General features: G+C 47.2%; 2 protein-coding genes across 2 annotated transcripts in view; one reads left to right on the forward strand and one right to left on the reverse strand.

Moving 5' to 3' along the window:
* LOC136846451 (zinc finger protein 248-like) overlaps positions 1–11,000 on the reverse strand; it is a 31,007-nt gene extending 20,007 nt beyond the window's left edge. Inside the window, exon 1 of the mRNA XM_067117226.1 lies at positions 10,860–11,000. The gene's annotated coding sequence lies outside the window, so the exon portion shown is untranslated. The remainder of the gene's footprint in view (positions 1–10,859) is intronic.
* A 6,508-nt stretch (positions 11,001–17,508) lies between these two features.
* LOC136846279 (uncharacterized) lies at positions 17,509–18,015 on the forward strand. The gene has a single exon (XM_067117085.1). The coding sequence runs from the start codon at positions 17,509–17,511 to the stop codon at positions 18,013–18,015; it is 507 nt and encodes a 168-aa protein (XP_066973186.1).
* The last annotated feature ends 488 nt before the right edge of the window (positions 18,016–18,503 follow it).

The following is an 18,503-nucleotide window of genomic DNA, read 5'->3' on the forward strand; positions in this document are numbered from 1 at the left end:
ACTTCTCGTAATGAAGCCATGATAAGAGCGAATGGGCCGAGGGGGTAGCTCGTAGCCTAAACGCTAAACAGCACTACCGTAATGAAGCCATGATAAAAATGAATGGGCCCGGTGGCTGAGTAGCCCAACGCTAAACATCACTTCTCGTAATGAAGCCATGATAAAAGCGAATGGGCCCGAGGGTAGCTAAATAGCCTAAACGCTAAACGTAGTAAAGGGGTACAGAACAAACATAAAATTAAACAAACCCACTAAAGTTAGGGAATCATTAATTGGGAAAATATCCCAAGCAAAAGGTATACTAATAAATAACACAAAACAAACATGCCGACCAAGACCAAGAGAGGTCAAGAGACGCCGTGAGAGGAGATAGAGACAGGCGTTATAAATCCTTTAATTATTAAACTAAAGGAAAATAAGGAGCCTCAATCGCCTAAAAAACAATAAAACACTGGTACTCAAGTTGTTGAAGAACCTTGCGAGGATGCCATAAAAAGCCAAAATAGAGCACAAAATAAGGATCACAACGAATTACGTGAACGAAATCGCGTGCTAAAATGGAATGCGACTAGTGTTGCCTTGTGTACAGTCCATAAGTAGTGCATGGGCTTGTATCGCACCTCTCTCGTTGGGACTTTTGACATTGGGAATCTTTTATAGGGCAGGGTCCCGTGATTGTGACAATCTCACCCTTTACCATACCGACTCCATTTCTTGAGTTTTGCTCTGGGGGTAGTAACTCCCAGCTTTACATTTAGCTTTTCTCTGGTATCTAGCAAACGAATTACCTAGAAATAAGTGCTGAATGGATTATTTCACCAGCTGACACGGGGACCCCATCCAGAAAAAAAGGTTATCATATTTACAGAGAAGTGGTCTTAATTTGCTCCTTTGGACCTTATCTAAATAACTCCAGTCTTGGGTTTTTAAGAGTCTACTTAATGCATGTTTCCTACTACAACTATAACCAATTTCTTCGTAATGTGGTAACATTTCATTTGTTATGTTAAAATTATTATTAGTAATTAGTTGACATAACCGCTAGGGTTTTTAATAACAGGTGCATCAACGTTTTACAACAGTTCTGCATTTTCGAAAATTAGGTGATTCTGACCTACTTCTGCAGTGAGAAGGTACAAAATATGGATCAGTGATACCATCATCTTCCACAACATATGCTTTAACCACATGCATACCAGGCAACAACCATTACTCCTGAACCCCCATTATAAACTGGAATCCAAGTAAACACTTTATCATTTTTATCTTTTAATACACTAAGTAGCATAGGTTGTGGAATTTGATTTTCAAGAACAGGTTGACAAACAATATAACCAGAAACATTATCAGAACTCCTAGTTTCACATTACCAACACTGCCAGGTTGGATTACAATATACTTCATGCACTGAATTTGAGAGTTTTGTCTTGAGAGTCGGCTCTATTCAGCACCCTAACATGCGTGCAACTGTCAATTTTTCTCTTGGGGACAGTTACTTGTATGCCACATACATTGGGGAAATAGCAGTTCTGGGCTTCTACTGGATATCTTGTACCACACCAAAGAAAATTTCATACAATCTTAGATAACGAATAATTGGTACGTTCCAAAAGCATCCATACCACAAATAATCAGTTGATAACAATCATCAGGAACAATAACAACAGGATGAGTAATCTTATAAAATGGTAGATTTGTATATCAACGTAATTTCTCCTAACGTCTGTATCTTCTGTTTTGTTACCCCAAATAGAGACTTCCTACATTTTTAATTTTACTAGATTTTTCAATGCTTATGGCACTACTCGGCTATTGTTTGACATGACCCAGTATCAATTACAGCACTTCGCAAAACATTGTCAATTTTACAAGGAACAATTGGAGATACAACACCAAGATTCTCATTTGCTAAGTTTAATATGCCCTGCATCATTTTTAGATTGCTCTCGAAAAACTGATACTGTGTGCAGGACTTCATCACATGACCCTCCTTCTTACACGCCCAACAAGTCCCTGGTGGGGGTTTATATTTACAATTATCAGTGAGATGAGACGATGCATAGCATACATGACAATTCCACTTCCTTTTCTGTTTAACACTATGATTATCATTAGCCCTTAGTATTAATAACAGTTTCATCCCAACATAGTTTACCTTATTAACAAAAGCATGGCTAATAGAAGGTTGCTGCAGTGAAGACCAATGAACTTCTAAGCTCTTCCCAAAATCTGTCAAAAGATATTTTCCAGTCTAGGAAGGTTTGCATATACTGTAATTAGAAATTTCCTTAGGGTTCTAACCAACAAATTCCTCACAGTCGAATGTAAATCCGGACATCATCAAACACTTGCTTAATTGACGCATGTAAATTCATTACTTCAATAAAATATTCCTGGAGGTCGCGAACTGTCATATCGCTTGTTCGTCACCCAACCATGCTGTATGGAAAGTCTGCTTAGTAATAATTTATTTCTGAGCTGAGTTTTCATTTGATCCCACCGCTGCCACCATGTGTCAGGTCTTGAATTGTCAAAACACAATTTACAGTTTCTGGTTTATTTATGTTCGGGCCGATGACCAAACGGCGATGATATTAACAACAAATACAGAACATGGTAAAATATCTCCAGGAGCTCCAATGGGTGAGGAGTGTATCCTTAGGGTAGATGTGGATGAACTCCAGACTTCTGAATTCGAAGGAAAAACAAAAACTCGGTTCTGGAACTTCCAGGCGACAGCAACATTGCTGCTTGGTCACGGTCTTCTAACTACCGTGATTTTGGGAAACTGGCAATTCCCTCTTTTTACTCTGACAGAGGACTTCAAGAGATATCCAGCTATAGCCGCTGCTGCTCGGCGAGAAAGCCTATGCTTCCAAGGGAAGCTGGAAGGTCTTTCAGTTCCAAACACACCAAGATGTACTGCCTGAAGAACCGCTTCTTGTGTAGCTGCTACAGGAGGTTGGGCCAAGTAGAAATCTTCTCGGTGCCTCAGCTATCAGGTTGGGCGAGAGGCGAAGTCCGGCATTTGCCTGTAACTCGGGGTGAGCAATGCTAGAGAACTCCTAGCAAAACAGACATATACAGAGGGAAAAAAGTAGATATCAAGTTTTCCAGAAAGACAGCATGCCTCACTGTAGTGGCCCCTGGGTCTGGTATGAAGGAGCGAGAAAAGACTACCGACTTGTGCAGGGAGGCAACAGAAAGACGGTAGGGATTTCTCAGTTGAGCAATCTTTTCGTGAATCTTCGAGTGAGCAGCACGTTCCATCCTGATCGCTCAAACACGAGGCCAAGCTCGCCTGCCAATACATCCCCACCGGAGATGCATTTGGCTAATTGAGATGTTGAGTGCGCTACAGAACACTCGAGTACCTGCAAATGTCGACAGATGGAACAGGAGGAAAAAACGATTCCCTCTTGTTTGTCGACAAATGCCACTACTGTGGTTTGTTGTTCAACAAGCCACTGAGTGGAGCAAAACTCATCCTGAAATCTCGGAAGGCCAGAAGGCTGCCTTGAGCCTAGGATGGTAATGAGAAGGTACTAATCGTCTGGGTCCCACACCTTCAGGACAAAGTCTTACAGGTATGTGCCTATTCCTTGATTGGTGAATCCGTAAGTAGACACACGATGTGAGGGGAATAGCAAGCATATTCGAAGGTCCCTTCAATCAAGCATTAGCCTAACTCCTTCCTCATACTTCAAAGAAGAAAGAAGGATGGAGGAATGGAAGCAGCCTTCCATTCTCCACCATGGGGAAGCTTCTGCAAGATGACAGGATACTGAGACAATTAGCTCTCGCCGGGCTGGCATTTCTGAATCAGGAGCACGGGAGAGGAAGCGGGATGAAAAGATTTGCCGAGACCTAAGGGAAATAGATACGTCTCCTGAAGGAATCCATTCTCAGGTCTCAAATGTCGCTGCTAGCTCCAGAGAGTTGATAAGTATCATTTCATCCAGGCATCTGCAGTAGAAGAACTTCTTCCCAGTCGATACTTCTTTCTCTCTTCCCTCCCCCGTTATGGGAAAGAGGGTGGAAAGAAACACATTCATGCGCACTTTCCTAGAAGGGTAGGAGAGGCTATGTTCCACAATCTTCTATCGAAGCCTAGGACTTCTTAAGAGTTGAGGGAGGGCTGGCTTGAACTCAAGGTCAAGTCGAGATGACTAAGACCCCAGGGTCTTGGCCACTGTCCAAAGGACAAGGCAGTGCCCTGGTAAGAACCTTGATTACCGAGGTATCTCGCAAATCTCTGCAAGAGAAAGGCAGAACCAAGTAAGGTTCGTTCCTAAGGGTTGAGCCAACTCGGGACTTATGAAACCGGAGATCCGAATTGGGACAAAGTCCTTCTTCTTAGCACCAGAATTGTCCACAGAACTGCAGTCGGCCAGACCCTTCGAGGCAAGAAGAATTTGTATTCTGTCAAGGCAGGGAAGAATCTTGGTGTCTTGACCTGAATGAAGTCCTTCTCTGAAGAAAAGAGTTCATCCGGTCGAGAACGCTCTCAGAAGCAAGGACCGCAGCAGCCCCCACCACTCTCGGCCCCTCAGGAACTGCAAGGGTTGTGAGTGGTGAAGATTATTCATTGGGGGAGTCGCAGTCCTGTCCGGGGGATCCTTGCACTGACGAATTGGCACGAAGTCCTCCGAAAAATGAGGGCGATCGCAACTTGAAAGACCCTTGCTGTTTCTGAAGCGTGAAACTCCCGTGTCTCTGCCCTTGGAGGGAGCCTTGACAGATCCCATGAAACCCTCCTCGGCTACCTGGTTGTACTACGAGACAATCGGGGGACCGACACCCAAAGCACACCAGGAAGCCGAACTCCGAAGAGCTCTGTCTCTGTCTCGCGCCTCTCGGAACAACCAAGAGGAAAAGAAAACAGGTGAGGAGAAAGAGTACCCCGACCTGTCCTGCCAGTAAAACCAGCAAGAGAGGCGGACTGTGAGCGATAATCAACCAGAGATTACTGCTACACGAGGGAAGAAGAGCGCTTGTGCAGTGGCAAAGCGCTTTCCTGGGAAGCCCAAAAAAGTTCAATCGAACAGAGCCGAGAACCCGATTCGGAAAAAACCTAGTGGGGCCAAGCCAAACAGCTGATCGCGGAGGTATGCGGTGGACGGGAGGCAGGCGGGGCGAGCCGAGTCGAGCTGACCCAGTCTCACAAGCACGACCAAGGGCTGGGCGGGGTGAGCAAGCTGAGCGAACCGAGCTGAGCCAGTCTTGTAAGTACGATCAGGGGCAAAGCTGAGCCGAGCCGATCGCACGAACACAATCGGAATGGGACAGGGCAAAAATGGTCTGCTGTGAACTATTGCTAGTTTCCCGAACTCTAAACTCCAAGGCCGAGGCCCCTCAAGAAGGAGGTTCAAAGGGGAATTCTGTGTCTGCTATCCTGCATGCTCGAACCCGAAGGTTCAAGACACAAGAATGAAACCCGGCCGAGCAACCGAAGCAACTGGCGGGCAGTATCGAGATACCTGGCATCTTGGCACCCAGACACCTGGGTGTCTCGGCACTTTCTCTCGTCAGTAGAGCGCTTGTGATTCATAGAATTCGAGCTACCCATGAGACTCCCAAAAATTGTGAGTGGCTGGTTTCAGTTTCCTAACAGATTGAAAGAGCCAGGCACAGAACCAGTCTTAGACGCAGACTTCCAAAACTGGCAACGAGGGCGCGGCCTCCCGAGGCCACGCTCTCGCGGCCCCCGAAACGCCAGACGAGAGTCAGTCCCTTAGAAGTCCCACAGGAATCGCGAAGGGAATCTCTTCCCTGCTTCTTCTGGTGTTCGAACCGCCAGGATCGAGACACCAGGCTGGGAACCCGACCGCGCACTGGCAAGCACTCGGAGTGTTTGTGGTGCTGGCGGGAAGGGCTGAGACACCTGGGTGCCTTGGCCCTTTCTCTCGCACTGCTCCCGAACTGGGCTGAGGAAATATTCTCCAGACCAGATTGGGATACTCGATATTCCATAGAATCTCAAGCACTCGGCGCGGCTTGCGAACAAGCGCCCGAAGCAGCCCCCCGTCTTAAAGGCGGAACCTCTAGGACTGGGAACGGGATCACAGACCGAGGTCTGCGCACCCACGGCTCCCGAAACACAAAACCCAGCGCTATGTGAATCGGTTTCCTAACCCGAAGGTCGGGAAGAGCCAACAAGAGACCCACTGCCTCTTCGGAAGGAGGCAGTCCCTAGACGTCCAAGGGCATCAAGGGGAAGAAGCAGTCTTCCTCTCCTTCGGCCGACGGAGGTCTGTCTGATTCCCGGGACCCCCTTGGACCTCGGGAGAGGAAGGGAAGGCACAGCAGAAGACGAAATCGAAGATAAGATGAAGAAGATGGCGGCTGCTTCCACAGGGCGGCTTCCTTCACCTCCACTCTGACATCTTCTACAGGATGGTGGACACGAAACATGGTAACCTCCAGGGCAGTCAGGCAGGAATACAACGGAAGAGGCCCAGGACACGACTACCAGGAGAAGCAGCAGGCATGATCAGGACAGCTGATGCAGGAGCTACAGCAGCAGTTCGGAAGGCAGGAGCTACTGCAACAGCCAGGAACGTCACTTTCCACAGGGCGACTTCGTTCACCTTCACGCCGACATCTTCTACAGGATGGCGGACATCGTAACCTCCGGGGCAGCTGGCAAGAACACAATGGAAGCAGCCTAGGGCACGACCGCCATGAGACGCGGCAAGCATGATCAGGACAGCCGATGCAGGAGCTATGGCAATGGTTCGGAAGGCAGGAGCTACTGCAACAGCCAGGAACATCACTTCCACAAGGCGACTTCCTTCACCTTTACGCTGACATCTTCTACAGGATGGCGGACATCGTAACCTCCAGGGCAGCTGGCAGGAACACCACAAGCGGGCCTGGGCACGACCACCAGGAGAAGCAGCAGGCATGATCAGGACAGCCGATGCAGGAGCTACGGAAGTGGTTCGGAAGGCAGGAGCTATTGCAACAGCCAGGAACGTCACATGAAAGTCACCAGCAGTGACAGGAACAATCAGGACGGCTGCGGCAAGAGACCAGGAAGAGCTGCCCAGAGACTGTCATTGAGTTAACAGGAGCGCAACACAGGGAACAGCAGGGGCAGATGGACCACAGATATGCCAGAGACATTGCTACAGCATACATGAAGGCCAGCAATGGCAACGATCGATTTACATTGGTGGAAAAGAGTCAGAACAATCCCAACATTGAATTATGTCATCCAGCCAGGTATTGTGGTCGATCCCAAAGCAACACTAATGAACGTCAGGACTCCTTCATGCGAGATATCCCCTGAGATATCCAGCCAACTGCTGCTGTGTCTGTGATGCTCACTGTCAACCTGAAAGAAAAGCAAAGATGACTAGAAAACTCCTCGCTATGAAACTTGCCCTCGCTATGAAGAAGAGGTGCCTTTCCCCGCCTCGCGGTCTTTTGCCCGACAGCGAGCTGAGCTCTACTGAAGGAGAAAAAGGAAGAACCTACGGGAGAGAAAAGGACAAAGGGGAGGCCACCAAGGGCGCCATGGAGTGTAACTTCCCCTGCAACCTCCCACCCGTCCCCCAACTGTCTAAGGAAGGCACATGTAGGAAGAAAGTAGTCATGCCCTTGTACATGGAGGGCGGAAACCCTAGAAGAGAAGCGAATTCTTATGTTCCAATCAATGTACGGGAGCGAAGATATTACGTCCCAATCTAATATTTCTGATTGTACAGGGAAACGCCTTCAGTATCTAAATAAAGGGCCAATGGAGAGAAGCATTACCACTTGGTTACGCTCCTTAAATACGCCCTTGGCTTTCAACCCAAGACAGTGCAGAGGAACGACGGCTATGCAAGGTTATCACAAATCGTGGGTTTGTAATAATAAATATCAAACACGTAATATATACACAAAAATATGTTAAGATCCCACTGGGATAATAAGAGGTTAACGACAGTCAGGCAAGGAGATCTAAAACCCCGTCTGCAACCCATGACGGCCGAAAGCAAACTGGAATATTTACATCCGGGCAGGCGGGTATTCCGGCCTACCTGGCGGTAGTTACTGCCTAACCACCTTGCTTAAGAGTTTAACGACTGTTTCCAGCCTACGCTGAAAGTAATTCCTAATGTAAAGGACCAGGGTTTTGTATATCATGTCAGAACAACTGGAATGTTTACATCCAGGCAGGCGGGTATTCCTGCCTGCCTGACGGTAGTTACTGCCTAACCACCTTGTTCAAGAGTTTAACGGCCATGCCCAGCTTCACAATAAGTAATTCGTAATGTAAAGGACCGACAGTTTGTATATTGTGTCAGAACAATCATGGGTTTGTATTAATAAACATCAAAACACGCAATATATACACAAAAATACAAAAAGATCCCACCGGGTTAATAAAGAACTTAATGACAGTCAGGTAAAGAGATCCGAAAACATGTCTGCAATGCATGATGCCCGAAAGCAAACTGGATTGTTTACATCCAGGCAGGAGGGTATGCCCACCTACTTGACAGTAGTTACTGCCTAACCACCTTGTTCAAGAGCTTAACGGCCATGTCCAACTTCGCCGTAAGTAATTCCTAATGTAAAGGACCAATGGTTTGTATATCATGTCAGAACAACTTTATTTTATGTTTTCTATAAACCCTCGCATTCAATTAAGGCAGCCTACTAGGTTAGGTTCGTTAGGTTATTATGATAACCCATGCAGAACTTTTTATTTGAGCTGCTGTAATGTTTTGTGTGTGTGTGTGTGTTACAACTTTTTGACTCTTCAGGCATTACCGCTCTCCGTTTTACGTTATCGCTTGGAAAGTTTCTGACAATGCGTTGAATATTCCCTACTTTCCTACGAAGTTTCTTATATAAACCCCTTTCACTCCATTTCTCCTTAACGTCATTTCCCCCCAACCCCTCCTCTCTCAACCTGCTGCAAGCCTTATCTTCGACGAAGGCGTACATATTAAAGATCTTCACTAACTGTGTATTTCATTTCAGTACAGTGGCTGAATCCTTGACTTCAGCGCTGTGCTCCTCTAAGCCTATAACTCACCACATTTCTCGTTACTTGTGAGATCTGTTACATTAATTACCATGAATTTAATGTATATTGTTACGGCAATTACAACAGGTTAATTCAGCTGTGTCAAGATCATGACCTGTTAAAAAAAAAAGTGTTTTTGCCCCAGTGCAGTAGTGAGTGGAAACTGGATTTACAGAGAAAAACATTCAGGTGTGACAAATAAGGTAAGTCTGTTTGTGCTTTACAATTTCTGAGCAAAGTTTATAGTTTTTTTTTAGCATTTATTTTTTCATTCTGGAACCACTGTGAAGTGAGTGGTGCCCTGGAAATTGGTTTTCCTTATACTTTTAGGGCTGTAGGTAAAGGAGATGACGTTTTATTTTTTGCCGCCCTGTTATTCTCTAAGCCTCTGCTTGTTACTTGGTAGAGTTTTCTACCTTCCTAATGTATTCCTACCTAACTCCTGCTGTTTCGTGGCTTCCCTCACTATGCCTGTGCACTCTGTGTCTGTGCAGAACCTTTTGCCTACCCCTGCTACAGCTTCTCACCTTCCCCCGCATTTGGGGGGCGTGAGGAGCTCTCCCCTGCTCTCCTTCCCTCAGTCCTCCCCAACTTGGCTCCTCTCCTTCCCATCACATGTCCACTCCCCCCTTTACTGCAACGAATGGCTCCTGGCAGATAACAAACAAACGCATCTCCTTCACACCCTGAAGAACACTTTCCGTAAAAACAAAGGCAGTAAACATGTCTGCTTCATTTGTGGACTCAGGATCATTCTCCCCAACTGGAATGCAAACCCGAAGGCTTCCCATAGTCTCTTTAAACTGCTGGGTTAGAGATAAGAGGTGAATATAATTCTTATTAAAAGAAGCTAGACAACAAACAAATGCATCTCCTTCATCAAAGCCCTAAAAGTATACAGTTCTGAACCAATTTCATTAATAATTTTTCCTTTCTCAAACCTAAGGAAATGGTTAATTTTGTCTTAATCAGGGAATCTGCCCTTTAAAATACCTAATCTTGTAACAAGGCCTACTTTCCTTTACCTTTGGTTAGGTTGTCCTTGTCGCAGGTTAATCAGGCTCCGCACGTACTTGGACTTAGTATTAGGTTCCTTTTATAATAGATTTCCTTAGCCAATCCCTTCTCAAACATATGGCTCCCCAATGTCTCCTGTATTCCCGGAACCATTCCATACAGTCCGTGCAGAGCTATTACTCAGAAATATCCAAATCTTAATTAGCAAAATTCAACTTGAATCATGGATTTAACAGAAAACGTTGGCAGAGCTAAGTATTAGCTCCGCATAAAGTATTACCTTGGAAATTGACTTTTTCCATAGTATTTTGGTTGATTATCAAGAATTTACCGTTATTTCCTGTTGCTCGACTGTAATTAACCTATAGGCCTAATTAACCTTAAAACTGATTATATTTTTGCTATGGGACATGCGCAGTGTTATAGCGTAAGGGAACTTTTGGTAAAAGGTGGTTTCCTTCACTGGGGGTCTGGCCCCGATAAGTAAAACAGCCTACTAGGTTAGGTTAGGTTAGGGTACGTTAAGTTCGTAGGCTGTTTCCTTTTATATTTCCTTAGCCTGGCCAATCCCTTCTTGAATATTGCCTACGGCTCCCGAATACATGTCTCTCGTATTCGCGGAACCGTTCCATACAGTCCGTGCGGAGATAATACTTAGAAATACCTTAAGCTTCATTTAAATGACGGAATTAACGGTACAAATAACGCTTAATGAACATTGGCAATCGTAACCTCAAGCGCCTAGAGACCAAATATGTATCTCTTAATTCACCCATATTTAACTAGAAACTTAAATTTAGACCAAATTTCAACTCACGTTTTCAACTTCAATCATTGATTTACATCGGTTGACCTTCAATTCGATCATTCAGTCAATATTTCCAGTGGAACTTGATTGATTTTTGTAACTAGTTCCACCAAAACGACATTTAAATCTACGAGGGAACTATTTGTTTACAAGATTACAAGACCGTCGTCAACATAGTTGTAGTAGTAGTAGTAGTAAGCGGAATTTGTCTTTGAAACGGCTCTCTTGTTCGTTTTATTCCTCCTTTGTGTTTGTATAAGTTTTTTTTATTGTCTCCGTAAAGCCACAATTCTTTTGTAAATTCTTTCCTATTTTCAATTTCCCCTTATCAGCAGATCTGTAAATAAAAGTACGATAGCTATCAATTCCTCTTTATTTTCCTGATATGGCTGTTGCACAAAACTGTATCTGTTTCTAATCTCATTATATGCTGGGCAGGAGAGTAAGAAATGTTCTAAATTTTCATTTTTTCCCCACAGCACAAACATTTTGTATCTTCCTCTTTTAGCCTCTTCCTATCGTTTAATTCTAGTGTGCCTAATAGTCATACCACGTTTCTTCTCTTACGTTTTCTTTATTTTTTCTGTGGATTCTTACTTTTGTGTTTTCATTCATTTCTCTCTCAAAAGCTTTTTTGTTACAGTTATTTATCATTTCTTTTAAGCTGTGTATTGCATTGTGGGTAGCGGAATCTTCTGATGTGTCATCATGGATCTTTCCCAGGCGAAGTGTAAATGTGCCCGGAAGTAAGTTTGTGAGTTGGTTACGATGAGTTTTGCTAGAGAGAAATATGTGAAAACTAGGTATTGGGCTTTGAACTGCTGTAGTGTTCAATTTGAGCACTGCATCTGGTTTTCTTTGGAGATGGATCATCGGGTTTGCTGAAGTGTGTAATGAGCTTTTATTAGAATGTTCTTTTTATTTTACAGGTCTGAGTGAAATTATGTTTCCTTCTGCTACCTGATTTTACGGTTTTTGTGCTCATTTATTTTTATGTGATTCCTTTTATTGCCGGTTTACTCATGTCATTTCAGCGAACTCTTCTTGTTATTTATGGGATGATTCTTCCTTTGCAGTGACGAGTCTATGTGAACTCATGTCTATGGGCACAATGCCCTGGGTTGAAGGGCATAAGCGAATGGAGTGGTGATCATGTCGACTAAAGACTCATTCTAACTATGTTTTGACTTGACTTGTTCAGTGGTGATATGGTGCTGGGACCATTTGCTATGTTCAAGTTTTGACTTTGGAAGTCAGAGTGTGACTTATTCATTTAACAAATTAGTGCTTTGTTAGATTTTCAAAATAAAATCTATTTTCGTAACTCGACAGTAATTTAGTGGCCTTTAGTTGTTTATGAGTTATGCTAGAGAGAGAGAGAGAGAGAGAGAGAGAGAGAGAGAGAGAGAGAGAGAGAGAGAGAGAAAGCTCGGTTCGGCTTGGAGAAGTGTTGATCAAGTCCACCAAGGTTTTCTTTTGTGTCCTCTTCGAGGTAAGTTGAAACATACCGCCCTCTCCGAGGGAGATAACATATATATAGAGACTTAAGACTAGTTGGGGTCCAAGAGGCCCTTGGCTTAGAATATTACTGGTTACTGTCCTTCGCACACAACAGATTCGATTTGAATGGCAGTAAGGGAAAGATGAGATTTATTCGTCGCTAGTATATGCAGCATGGTAAGTAAAATAATTTTGTGAAATATAAATATTTCTATATATCGATAGAGATAAAACAAAACTAGAAAATATCTTCAAATGCATATATAAGAAAAGAAATGGCTGTTTTGAGAAGACAAAACATATATTAATAGTAATTGTAAATTATATATATATGCATATATAGCTTTCTCTTTCAAAGAGCTGGGTAAATATTCCTTTCAATCAATCAAATCTCTCTCTCTCTCTCTCTCTCTCTCTCTCTCTCTCTCTCTCTCACACAGACACACACACACACACACACACACACACAGACACACACACACACACACACACACACACATATATATATATATATATATATATATATATATATATATATATACTGTATATATATATATATATAGGTATATATATATATACACACACACACACATATATATACATATATATATATATATATATATATATATATATATATATATATATATACATATACAGTATATGATATATATATATAATTGGATATACTGTATGTATGTTCCAGCATAACTCTGAAATACATTGAGCAATTTCAACCAGGCTTGGTTTACATATCACTTACTATCTGGAAAAGAATACTGTGGGGGTAAGACATCACTAGCACCAAAGGGCACCAAATGGGAAGGAGGGCTTCCCTGAGACAGGGCTGGTCCTGCCTGTGAAATGGGGCTGCTTATTCCCGTAGACTTAGTAATTTTACGAATTTTTCATAACTAATTTCGGCATACATATGACTTACTATCTGGAAAAGAATACTGTGGGGCAAGGCATCAATGGCACCAAAAGGGGTGGAATTTAGGAAGGGGGTGGCAGAGAAAGTGTGTGAGAGAGAGAGAGAGAGAGAGAGAGAGAGAGAGAGAGAGAGAAAAGAAACAACTACACAAGTATTGTAAAGTCCCCGCTAAGCAAGTTTTCTTTGATGACGGCCCATTTTCTTTGTACCTACGATTCGTCACGGTGGACGGGCTAGGTCACGAAAATTCAATTGTTTAAACTGTGTATGCAATTTTTTATCTGTTCATCAACTGTGTACCGTGTATTTCTTCTTTCGCAGACATCAAGATTATACTCAACTTTAATTCTGTCTATTGTTGCATTGTATATTGTACTTGTTCACTGTATTTATTTATTAATTGTTATCGACCTCAGGTCACCCTTGCTTCCATTGTCTTCCGTGGCCCGACGCCAGTCGGCCGCTATATAAACTGCCTGGACCTTGAATAAATCAGCAGTAACTTTTACCTGCTCGTTTCTTTAGCACCTCTTATAGTGGTGACCCCTGGCGTGGTTCCTGAAGCCATTAGCGGACCCATACGGCGACTCAGTCTTGGTTTCAGGAGCTTACTTTCGCCCTTAGTGGACTAATCACGGCGCTGAACCAGTGTTTGGGCGTGCTGACTCTCGTTGGCAAAATCACCAGCGTCATTAGCAGACTCACACGGCGAGCTCCCAAGTGCGTTTTGACACAAGTACCCTACTCCATATAAGAGGGCAAAGAGCGAGTATGGACATGGACATCCCCTCCCTCTTTCAATTAACCGCTGACCTTGTGGATTCAGAGGTCTACCTCTGTCCCATATCACCCGCGCCCGTCCCGTGCTGAGGCTCTCACGCTCCTCCACACCCCTGCCTGCACCCCGCACTCTCCCCAGCCCAGCCAACCCAGGGCCGCCCTGTCCATAAAACTGCCGCCGTTTACGCAGGGGAATCCGTCGGCGTGGCTTTACAGGGTCAAGAGCCAGTTCAGGATTGTAGATCTTCACGAGGAGGTGCTGCAGGTGGATATAGTACTTAACTCCCTGCCGGAGGAGATCTACAGTAAGCTCGTCCTGTGGGTGTCTGAAGCATGCCCCCTTACCTACCACCTCCTGAAGAAAACCCTCCTCCAGACATGCTCCCTGCTGGTTGCCGAGCAGGCCGCCCGCGCCCTCGACCTCACCATCAAACCGCGGCAGGATCAGAGCATCATGGAGTCATGGGGCATGATCCGAAACCTCCTCACCATCCCAGACACCGACGGCAGTAAAAAGAAGCGCTAGATAAGCCTGTCGCGGGAGATCCTCCTCTGTTAGCTCCTCCCGGAGGTCCGCACACAAATCCTGGACCCCTACGCGATGCCCCTTGAAGACCTGATCATCTCAGCACAGCACTTGACGGACTCCGTAAAGGCAACAAAGCAGGTACCAGCGCCCAAACTCCCAGTCAGCGCCATCCAGCAGGAGGAGGGCACAGAGGAAGAGGTCAACGCCGTCACCAGGAGGCACCCAGCGCCTCCCAACAGTTGGAATTCCCCTGGTCTTTGCCATTACCACAGGCGGTTCGGCAAAGACGCCCGGAACTGCCTGCCGCCCTGTTCATTCACCCGTTCAAAAAACGGGGGAGGTGGCGGCCAGCAGTACAAGCCGCCATGGCAGCAAAAGAACCCAGGGGCCCAGAACCAATAGGCTTCTACATCCTCGACACTGTCTCCGGCAGGATGATGCTGGTCGACATGGGGGCCGTTAGATCAATCTTCCCGGCATCTAGAGAGGACCATGGCGGGAACCAGGCCTGGCTGCCTCCTGACGGCCGCCAACGGGTCCCCATCCTCTCCTACGGAACCAGGCCCCTGTCGATCTCCATCCTTGGCCGGAGGTACTCCTGAGACTTCGTCATCGTGGACGTTAGGACCCCACTCCTGGGTGCGGATTTCCTGGCGCACTTCGGGCTGGCAGTTGACATCGTTCGGAAACGCCTCCTAGATACAGACTCCTGCCAGTCCCTCCCGTTGGCAACGGGACCCAAGGCGCCCACCATCTGCTCTGCTGGCCGCCCCTCCAATACTCGCAGCTGCTGACGGAGCTCCCTGACGCGTTCAGGCCTGAGCTCCGCCAAAAGTCCGGGACCCCAGCCAAACATGGCATATATCACCACATAAAAACAAAGGGCCCCCGCCACATGCGAAGTTCCGGAGGCTTCCCCCTTGACGCCTTCAGGAGGCCAAGGACGCATTCGCCAAAATGGAACGGATGGGAATCTGCAAGAAGGCCTCCAGCCCATGGGCCTTCCCCTCCACATGGTGCAGAAACCGGACGGTTCCTGGAGACCCTGCGGCGACTACAGGCGACTCAACCTGGCAATGGAACCTGACCATTACCCCCTGCCAAACATGCAGGACCTCACGGCCTCCTTCCACTGGGCCAAAATATTTACTAAGTTGGATCTCTTAAAATCATATTTTCAGGTACTGGTCGCACCAGAGGATATACCAAAGACTGCCATCATCATGCCTTTCGGGTCCTATGTGTTTGCCTTCTCTACATTCGGCCTGAGGAACGCTGGGGCGACTTTCCAGCGGCTCACGGACAGCATCCTGGGGGACCTAAAGTTCTGTGTCTGCTACATAGATGATATCCTTATATTTTCCAGGTTCCACAAGGAGCACCAGAAACACATCAGGGCAGTCCTGCAGTGCCTGCAGGAGAATGGCCTCGTTGTACGTTTTGACAAATGAACCTTCGGCGTATAGAAGGCCGACTTCCTGGGCCACGAGGTATCCCCAGATGACGTCTGTCCACTCACATCCAAAGTCGCAGCCATCACCAAGTTCCCCGTCCCCACCTCCGTCAAGGCCATCCAAGAATTTCTCGGGATGGTGAACTACTACAGGAGTTTCATCCCTGGAATCGCACACCACCACGGCGGAGGCCCTGAAAGACCAAAATCCTTGAGACCCTGTCAGCAAGGCCTTCTCCCTGACCAAAAACCTTGTTACCAGGATCCCAGCGCCCCCTCCAGCTGACAACGGATGCCAGCAACGTCGCCTGTGGTGCTGTCCTGGAACAGGTCATCAACGGCGCCTCCCAGCCCATCGCCTTCTTCAGCATGAAGTTCAACCCTGCAGAGGCCCGCTACAGCACCTTCGACAGGGAACTCTGCGCAGTGTACCGTGCAGTCCGGCACTTCAAGTTCCTCCAGGAGGGCACGCCCTTCACAATCTATACGGACCACCAACCGCTGGTCCACGCCTTCCCCAGGGGATGCAGGCAGGCAACAACATCTCTCGGCCATCGCTGAGTTCACCTGCTCCATCAAGTACCTCCCCGGCAGGAAAAACCCTGTGGCGGACGCCTTCTCCAGAGTCGAGCTGAATGCAGTGCAGCTGGGAATCAACTACAGAGACCTCGCCAGGTAGCAGGCCGCCGACCCAGAGACCCCAGCCTACCGCACCACCATCATGTCCCTAAAGTGGAGGGATGTGGCCCTCGCCCCAGGGGCCCAAATCTCCTCTGCGACGTCAGCACCGGTCAGCCCCGCACCCTAGTGCCAGCCTCCCGCTGCCGCCAGGTATTCGACATCATCCACGGCCTGTCACAGCCCTCCGGCAGGAAGACGGCCAAGCTGCTGTCAGAGAAGTTCGTCTGGCACGGAGTGCAGAAGGACGCAAGGACCTGGGTGAGACAGTGCCTGCATTGCCAAACCAGCAAGGTGGGGCGGCACACTGAATCCGGGGTAGGTGAGTTCCAGCAGCCAGGGCGGCGTTTCGGCCATGTGCACATTGATGTCGCCGGGCCCCTTCCCCTGTTGGGTGGGTCCAGATATCTCCTGATGGTGGTAGACCGCTCAACAAGGTGGCCCAAAGCCACGCCAATGCAAGAAGCCACCGCCAGCGCCTGCGCCGAGGCCCTACTCTCCAGTTGGGTCAGCCGCTTCGGCGTCCCGACCACATCACGACCTGTCCGAATCGTGGTCCACCCTGGCCCAGCTGCTGGGGACAGCTCATCACACCACCACGGCCTACAACCCAGCCGCCAACGGCCTGGTCGAGCGTTTCCACAGGTCCCTGAAGGCGTCCCTTATGGCCTGCTGTACCGCCGAGGACTGGAAGTACCAGCTGCCGTGGGTCCTCCTCGGGTTGAGAACCGCCCCCAGGGCCGACGGCGCCCCTTCCGCAGCCGAAAAAACCTACGGCGAGCCCCTCATGGTCCCGGGTGAACTAGTGACAGAGGATCACCACAACCCATCGGTCCAGAGGCTTCGTGAAATCATTGGCAAGTTCGCCCCCTACAAGAGGACATATACTGACAGGTCGGCCACCTTCACACCGCCCAGGATGGCCTCCACTACCCATGTCTTAGTCAGAGATGACGCCGTCCGCCCGCCACTGACCAGGCCCTACGAGGGGCCCTTCTGCGTGCTGGAGTGGAACAGCAAGGCATTCCTGCTCACACTCCACGTGAGGGACAATTGGGTGTCAATCGACTGGGTCAAGCCCGCCCTCCTGGAGGAAGACACAACTGTCAGCACACCGCACCCTCCACCGGCACAGCCACCGTCGCAACTGGGCCCTCGCAAGAAGCGGAAACGCGGCCACCCCCGAAAAAGGCCGCCCACACCCACATTCAGCCACCCCCACACACAGGGCGTCCATCTGTTGTCATCACGCAGCCGGGGCACCCTTCAACGCCCCAGCAGATTCGCCGATTAATCAGACGTTACCTACTTCTTGTGGGGGGAGTATTTGTAAAGTCCCCACTAAGCAAGTTTTCTTTGATGACGGCCCATTTTCTTTGTACCTACGATTCGTCACGGTGGACGGGCTAGGTCACGAAAATTCAATTGTTTAAACTGTGTATGCAATTATTTATCTGTTCATCAACTGTGTACCATGTATTTCTTGTTTCTCAGGCATCAAGATTATACTCAACTTTAATTCTGTCTATTGTTGCATTGTATATTGTACTCGTTCGCTGTATTTATTTATTAATTGTTATCGACCTCAGGTCACCCTTGCTTCCATTGTCTTCCGTGGCCCGACGCCAGTCGGCCGCTATATAAACTGCCTGGACCTTGAATAAATCAGCAGTAACTTTTACCTGCTCGTTTCTTTAGCACCTCTTATAGTACCATACAGCACGGTGCAGGTGCAGAACATGATCAAAGTCACTGTTGTTAAGATTTAAATATCACGATTCT

The sequence above is a fragment of the Macrobrachium rosenbergii genome, chromosome 15 (genome assembly GCF_040412425.1).
Source record: "Macrobrachium rosenbergii isolate ZJJX-2024 chromosome 15, ASM4041242v1, whole genome shotgun sequence".
In the NCBI taxonomy this organism is placed as follows: Eukaryota; Metazoa; Arthropoda; class Malacostraca; order Decapoda; family Palaemonidae; genus Macrobrachium; species Macrobrachium rosenbergii.

Excerpts from the sequence above, each read along its gene's own strand:
- LOC136846279 (XM_067117085.1), top strand. The coding sequence starts at position 17,509 with ATGGTCCCGGGTGAACTAGTGACAGAGGATCACCACAACCCATCGGTC.